A 7,786-nucleotide genomic window follows, 5' to 3' on the forward strand; every position below is an offset into this window, starting at 1 on the left:
GTTAGTAAGGGAGTTTAGGTTTTGTATTTTCCTTTAGTTCTTCTTTAGCAAGTGGTTGTTTTATTTTATAGTTATAAGGGGGTGTTTTGTTTATTATTTTGGCCTTGGAGACTCTGAAGTCTTAAGCTCCCCTTTGTTTTCTTTTCTCCTGTAGTAGTCGTTTTTATCTGGATTGTAAAATAAATTATACTTTTGTTACTCAACTGTTCGGGTTACTTTTTAGTTTTATGTTAAAGCCCAGTGCCAGGATTTACTTTAGGGATTTTAGGGTGGGGTTGTAACATATATATAACTTTTTTTTTCTTCTTCTATCCAAAAATGTAGTTTGTTAATTTGTAACAATGCTTGGCTGAACCCAACAGAGGCAGGATGCAGAATAAATAATGTTGGTTTTAATGCTACACACAAACTCCCTCCATCTGCAAGCAAAGCTTTTATTTTTCCCCCAGAATGGCTCCAAGTGCAGTGGCGATTTATTTACTCAAACTTATAACAGAAATATAAAATGAAAGTCTGTCATGTTCAGAAAAAACATATATTATTATATAATAACCACAATGGTGGGGAGGGAAACAGACAGGCTTTGTTTTCTGATTCATCCGAATGAAACAACAAATACAAAAGAAAAACTAAAATAACAAACATGCGCTCCTCCAGCGAACATGTATGTTTCAATATTTTTCTTTTTTTGGGGGGGTGATTTGGTGACTTTATAATGAATAAATGAAGGAAAAATCCCAAACTATAATGCCTTAATAAATCAGAACAAGAAGAAGAAATGAAAATGTTCCTTCCAGATGAAGCTGATGAAAAAACAAGCATGTGAGGTCAGTGGGAAAAATTTTCCATACATTTACCTCTGAGAAATAATTTTAATTCCTTTGTTTTTGAACTTTTCTGTTCTAAATTGCCAAAACAATTCATGCATGTTTACTTTCTCACTATAGATGATCAAATTAATTTTAATCGCTGCACCAGGCTGCCAATTTTCCTCTTAAATCTGAAAGAAAGTGGAGTTTTAAACATCATTAATTGAAATTTGTGGCAACAATAAATCAAAATGTTTCACGATAAATGACAGACAATACGATAAATTCCCAGTTCCCCATTTTGAATTTTGACCTCATTCTTCTTAGATAAACAATCAGAGTGGAAAATGTGTTTTTTTTTTGTACAGGTTCATTTTAAATACATTTAGAAGGTAAATATCAAGTTATTTTAACATTCTGCAGCTAATAAATGATCTTTGTTGGTTGTTGTCGGCTCTCTGGTCCTTCCTCCGGCTCCTGCTTGTGTCTTTATGAATGTAGTTGTCTGCCCTCAGTGCTGCCTGAACCAGAAGCCTATTGTACCTTTAAATTAATAAAAGCCATTAAAGCGAGATGGAAAATATCCCCCGGTACTTCTGTTGTGGGGCTCTGAGGATAGGAAATGCACACAAACAAAACCAGAATTTACAGAATGGGGTATTTTATTTTCCCCATAACTGCACATGAAACACCCTGAATACCAACGCTGTGAAGCACCAGTAGCAGCATCTTTCTAAGGAAAATCTGCTTGACAATGCAATCCTTTGTTTGCTATAATAGCTAAAAAAAAAACTCCCAATTTGCCACCATTTCTGGAACAATTATTCAGTAGGTGGCTTAAAAAATTTCACCAGAGCCAGCTGGGATAAACTGATGAGCCGCTGCGCCGACGTAACCAAATTACTTTCCCTCGTGTTGCCTTCATTTCTGCTGCAACGTCCCGTCATGTAAGAATAGGACGCACAATTTAGCAATGCTTGTAATGTAATCCACGGGTGGAAGCAGAATGAAATATTTAATATTTCACTTCCAAGCTTCTGTGTTTGGTTGAAACGTCCTTCAGTCAGAAATAACACCAGCGTCTCAGAACAGATGCTCATTGTCTTATAATTCGAAGCCTTAATTGTCTGTTCTTGGCAAGTGGTTTAATCAGTTGTGTCTGGCTGTGCAGTTAAAAACGTTTTCCTGATTAGGCGAAGTAGAAAAAGCTATTTTTCTTTGGCTGTTTTAGCTGAATTTTAGTATCTTATAACAAACGAGAAGCTGGCTTTGAAAGAAGCGTGTGATAATTTTAACTCTTATCTCCTTTTTCACATCTTCTCTGTTCTGCCAGCTTTGTTCACTTTCCCGTCCTGCTGTCTTGAGCTCAGCCATTAAGTCACTCAGATGGATTAAGTGTGAGAATTGATCTGTTTTCAGAGTGTGCAACAGCGTTCAGGGCTGATGAGTACTGTCCATTAAAAGAGGTTAACTGGATCGTTTGTATGTACAGAACCGAGCCGAGCAGCTGCTTTCATTCAATCTGGAAAGGGACGATCAACCTTTAATAGCTCAATGGCCATAAAAGCTGGAGCAGATTGCTCCTTTATGGTGAGAAATAAAATAAAAGCTTTACAAGAAAGACTTTGAAGCAAGATCACTGGATGTAAAAGGTCTTCACACAACTGTTTGTGATGCAAAAATAGAAGTTTTACACCCACTTAACCAGGTCCAAAAACTTTTACCACATGCAAACTCACACTGAGAAGGAGCAAACTCAGGACACACCTGCCAAAATTTAGATTAACACCAAGGTGTTTGATTACTCCGGTTTTTCCTGACCTTCTCCTGGTTGCATCTGAAAGCAGTGGTGTCCAAGTCATAAAAAGCATCTCTTGAAATATTTGTTACATTTCCGGCTGATGTGTTTCGCTTTCACACTGAAACAAACTTTGAGAAGCTGTTCTCACCTGTGGTGGCGCTGCACCAAGAACCACTGAAGGAAGCGACACAAAGACCTCAGAAGAACACGTGAGCGCAACTTCCTTCTTCACAAAATATAAACAAAAAACATTAGGTGGTGTCAGATTCTAGCGGTTGTAGGATTCTTCTTTATTTCTTTTTTCTAGAAAACCACGACCCATTTCTCCCACTAACTACAGATTCCTGTTTGATTTGGTTGTAAAAACACACATGTCTTTTCCATCAGCCATTGTACAACGCATACAACGGTAAAACCAGCTGACAAAACATGGTGGAGCTCCATTTGGGTTGCTAGGTAACGGGGCTGGGCTTGGCTGACGTTGCTAGGTAACGGGGCGTTGATTATGACTTAACAATTGGGAGGTTTTTGAAACAATTCAATACCAAAAAACAGGTGAGTGTTTTTCTTAACTACTTGTGCTGTTTTTAGAAGCAGTTGAGACACAAATGGAAATATAAAAATGTGTAAAATGTGAATTTTGCAAAACAGATCCTCTTTAAGGTGTGCTTATTTATGCAAGTGTGCTAGCTTTGTTTTTTTTATTTCCTTGCCCTAAAAGGTTTGGGTTTGTTTTTTTACTGGAGTCGTACAGACTGTAGGTCAGAATAAATGTGTTTCTTTTCTTTCACACCTCAGAAACCTGCCATCTTTCCAGGGCTGTGCCGACGTTTCATATCCTCTGTATCTGGTTAATAAACACAGCACTGAGTATCTGAGACACAGCATTGTTGTTTTATTCAGGAAAAAAATAAATAACTCGGGTAGCACTCATTGTTTGAGGAGTGCTGACTTTTCTTGTTACTGTAGCAGCCAGCAGATACATTTTTCTGGTTAGAATCGGCATCAGTGGAGAAAAAGTTGCAGTGGTGCATTCCTGAGAAACAAATAAAAACAAACAAACAAAAAAGAAACCCATACAACCTCGGCTGCCTCAGCGGAGCAACTGAAGCGCAAAGGAGAACAGAAGATTTTAAGCTGAAGCCTTCAAACGTTCAGTCCCATTTCATCTACGGCCTGTAAAGAGTGAAGCTAATGTTTATGGACAGCTGCTGCTGATGGAGGCGTTAGTGTCTTTAGCCTGGAAACTGATAAAAACGTTGCACGCTGAGTGAAGTGTGTGGCACACACCTGCACAATGGAGATGTGCGACTAGAATGAGAAATTAAACAGGGCTGTGGGAGGAGATGGAGGTGTAGCGCGAGGTCAGTGGAGGGGGAAGAGGGAGCGGCGTGATTGGCAAAGTGAAAATAGGAAAGGATCAGGTTGTCTGACGGCTAATGGAAGCTGTGTGAGAAAGGTCGGCTAATAAAACGAAGCAAGGCTCCCGCAATTAGGTTGATATTAAAGATCACTCAGAGCAAATTGAGAGAACAAGAAGTGAAATGGTAGTTAATTTACCTGTCCCAGGATGGGGCCCAGCGGGGGGCCGGGAGCCGCCTGTCCTGACCTCACGATGGCCCGGATTACATTGCCTGTGTCCACTTTCTTCACCGCCTTCACCGCCTTGGAGATCTTTGACATCCTGGTCTGTTTGGAAAACCTCAAATCTGCCTCAGAGTCAACAAAGAATCCATCCACTAGAAACACAGAAAAACGAAGGAGAAAAAAACAAATTAGTCTTCTAAGCGTACACAATTGCAACAAATCATTCACAAGGCTGCCTCATTAAAACATCATACACTCAAGTCAATATGAATACCCACAGGCAGAGCCAGAGCTTTTCTACTCTGCATCAGGCGAGTAATTAAAAAAATCTTTGCCTTCGATTGTCAAAGAAAAAGCAGCTTTCCTGGAGCTGTTCGCAGTGCAGATCAGCCGCCGAGGGAGAAACTCGCTACCTTTAACCACAGAGAAGGTAGAAAGACAGTACACCTTTCTGTGGATATACCAAGACTTTATTCTAAAATTACCTTTAAATACACAGAACAGATTCCATGCTGTCATTAGTTATCAAATAAAAATCAAATGAAGTATAGAAAAGGCATTTGTTTAAGATGGAAAGTAGAACCCAGGTGCTGCTAATTAAGTAGAGGTAAGAGTTTTAACACCATGCCAAGATGGAAAGATGTCAGCATTGATCTTCAAAAGAGGGTAAACCAAGGTTTGTTTGTTTTACACACAAAAAGTTCAAAACGACTGGCTAAGGAATGCCGTCACTGGTTGAGTCACTAGAGGCAATCCCGCCATTTGTAAAAACTCACAACAGTGACTGAACATATTCAGAGCTTCAGGGAAAATGGAGAAACTGAAATCAACACCAGGGTCCGACGTCGAGGCAGAAACTAGAAAATATTCAAACTGCTTCCCAAAGAAGAGCAAAGGAATGACGAGAGGCTTAAAAATCTGAAAAACGAGTTACTGATGGGTAAAAACCAATCTGGTTGATGGTTAAACTGGTCATTAACAACTGGTTAAACTGGTGATTAATAGGACCTGATTGGTTTAGAATGGTGCGGCTTTGAATCGGCTACTGGTGGTGGCCGTGATGGTGAGAACCCAAAAATTGTACTCAAGTAAGAGTAAAGAATAACCATCCAAGAAATTAGTCGAGTAAGAGTGAAAAAATTTATTTGGTACAAAGTCTACTCAAATACTGAGTAACTGATCAAAACGTCTATTATTTAGATGCTCTTTAAAAATCAGGCAGATCAAAATATAAAGTAATGTGGACATTTTTGTATTTTAAAGATCAAAATAAAAATAATTCATATAAATACCACATTTATGAAATAATAGAATCAGGCAAAAGAAGAAATTTTCCAGATCATTTTAATCAAAATTTGTGAAATTTAGCAAAAACTGCAGGTTTTGTCTGGTTTGTTAAAACGAGCTGGCTCTTCATTCACATTTTACTCAAGTAAGAACAGCGATACTTATGAGTAAAAATACTCTTAAAAGCACGTTTTCTAGTAAATGTAATCAATTACAACCAAACTCATCCCATCGTTGGTGAGCGTACTTTTCTGAAAGTTTCTGTTTTCCATTTTTAGTTTGACCGCTGAACTGCAGAGCGTCCTCCGTCTCAGCAGGTCAAGAATCAAGGCCAGATAAATGGAGCAGAGGCGTCATGTCAGTCCTCCACATGGACAGAAAGACAAGTCGGCTTTTTCTCCACCTTAAAGTGCATTTGTGAAATTGGGAGTCAATTAGCGGAGAGAAGGGAACGACCTGAACTTAGAGCCTTTCTCTGGGGAGACAGAGGACATAAAAGCAGACATAATCTGCCACAGGAATAAAAAGTGACACCGCTACACAGCTGTAAAAAACGGACGGGAAGAAGAAGAGGAAAAAAAGATCAATGGCTGGAGTCAGGGGAAAGATACAAGTTTTAAAACACAGCTTTGAGTTTCAGGGAACCATGCATTCAATAAAATAAGTGCTTGAGAGTGGAGAGGAGGTCCGGCAATGATTCATCGTCAGCAACAGAGGGTATCCAATTAGATCAACAGAAGAGACACGACCATAAAGCTGTACGGCGCCTCGAACGGCTCTGAAGCTACAAACACGGATAAGCTACTCCGAAGAAAAGACGTGATTTTATCTGAACTGATGATTATCGGGCAGCCGTTTAGGTGCAGCCACCATGAGGCAATATTTGTAAGGGCATTAAGGTTGGCGCTGGTTCTGCAGAGAGAGAGTCCCAAATAAAACCCATTTAGTCTGGATTCTCTGAATAACAATCTCAACGTGATGCACACACTGCTGCTTTCCCAAGGTCAATTTCACGCTACTCACCTCATGTGTTCAGCTGTTGCACTGTGGAGAAATTACGTGAGAGTTGGGTCCATTTTGTGGAGCCCAATTGCATTAAATCTGAAGTTAGAAAGGCCACTTTTGCAATCAAATACGAAGAAAACTCAATAAATCTTACAGAAACCGCAGCTAGAAGGTGAAATTAAAGGCTTTTAAACTGAAAATGGGCCGTCCAGGGATGAATCTTAAAAAGATTTTTGAGGCTGAAACAGTTCGGACCAACATCAAATGCTCATTTTAATTTCAATTTAGAGAAAGAATACCACTTCTGCGAGGAGGGAAAGCGACAGAGTCATGCTTTAATGCACCGAATCTCCAATCTCTGTTGGAGTATGAATAATAAAACCGCAGTTCCCTTTTCCACAAAACCAAATCACTCATCACACGCCGCCAAAGAAGAATTGACCTACATAAGGCGTCAAAACGGCACTTGCTGAGCGTTTCGCCCAGCTAAATTTATATTAGAGGCAGAGCAGGCAACAGGAGCAGCGAGTGTGGCTGAATGCTGCACGATGAAGGCTCGGTCAGAGCTGAGTTAATGCTCTGCAGCGAGTAATCAAATCAAAGCTGCGCTAATGTGGAGGAACAGACACATTTCTGGGCCCCTCTTTAGGCGTTTCATGCTAACAGCATCAGCATTAACAAGGAGAACACAGGAAGAGTAATTAGTTTGAGATTCGGAGAGCGCCACTGGAAAGCAATTTGTTAACGCACAACGTCTAATTAATACACCGAATTGCAGGGAGGGGCTGGGATTCAAGGTCTGCCTGGAAAAGTCTGGAAAAGTCTGGAAAAACAAACAATGAAAGAGAACATTTATTTTATTTCTAGACTTAATTCATTATCCTGTTGGTTAAATGCTGGAGCCATCCAACCGCCTGCCCAGCCATCCAACTGTCTGTCATCCAACTGTCTGCGCAACCATCCAACCGCCTATCATCCAACTGTCTGCCCAACCATCCAACCGCCTGCCCAACCATCTGCTGGATAGACATCCAACCGTCTGCCAAGCCATCCAACCATCTGCCAAGCTGTCCGTCTATTATTGTCCTTCTTCCGCTAGTCCATCCATCCATCCATCCATCCATCCTGTACTTTTTTTACAGTTTCCATCAATTCAAATCTTTATTTCTATCAACAGTTAAATTTGGATCTCTGGAAATGTTAGTCTGTAAAATTCTGAACTTTGATCATCAAAAATTTCAATTTAATTTTAAAATACTAAATCTGAACTACAAATCCAACATTTCAGAGAGAATCT

The 7,786-nt window shown here is 39.9% G+C and overlaps 1 protein-coding gene across 2 annotated transcripts in view; it reads right to left on the reverse strand.

The window, feature by feature from the left end:
* The window catches only part of mrpl11 (mitochondrial ribosomal protein L11), an 80,167-nt gene that overhangs the window by 48,584 nt on the left and 23,797 nt on the right, over positions 1 to 7,786 (reverse strand). For both annotated transcript variants that reach the window (XM_007555083.2, XM_016672978.1), the window contains exon 2: positions 4,171 to 4,349. In XM_007555083.2, the coding sequence (XP_007555145.1) occupies positions 4,171 to 4,293 (123 nt within the window). In that variant the 5' untranslated portion in view covers positions 4,294 to 4,349. The remainder of the gene's footprint in view (positions 1 to 4,170; positions 4,350 to 7,786) is intronic.

The sequence above is a fragment of the Poecilia formosa genome, unplaced genomic scaffold (assembly GCF_000485575.1).
Source record: "Poecilia formosa unplaced genomic scaffold, Poecilia_formosa-5.1.2 Scaffold68, whole genome shotgun sequence".
NCBI classification, from domain to species: domain Eukaryota; kingdom Metazoa; phylum Chordata; class Actinopteri; order Cyprinodontiformes; family Poeciliidae; genus Poecilia; species Poecilia formosa.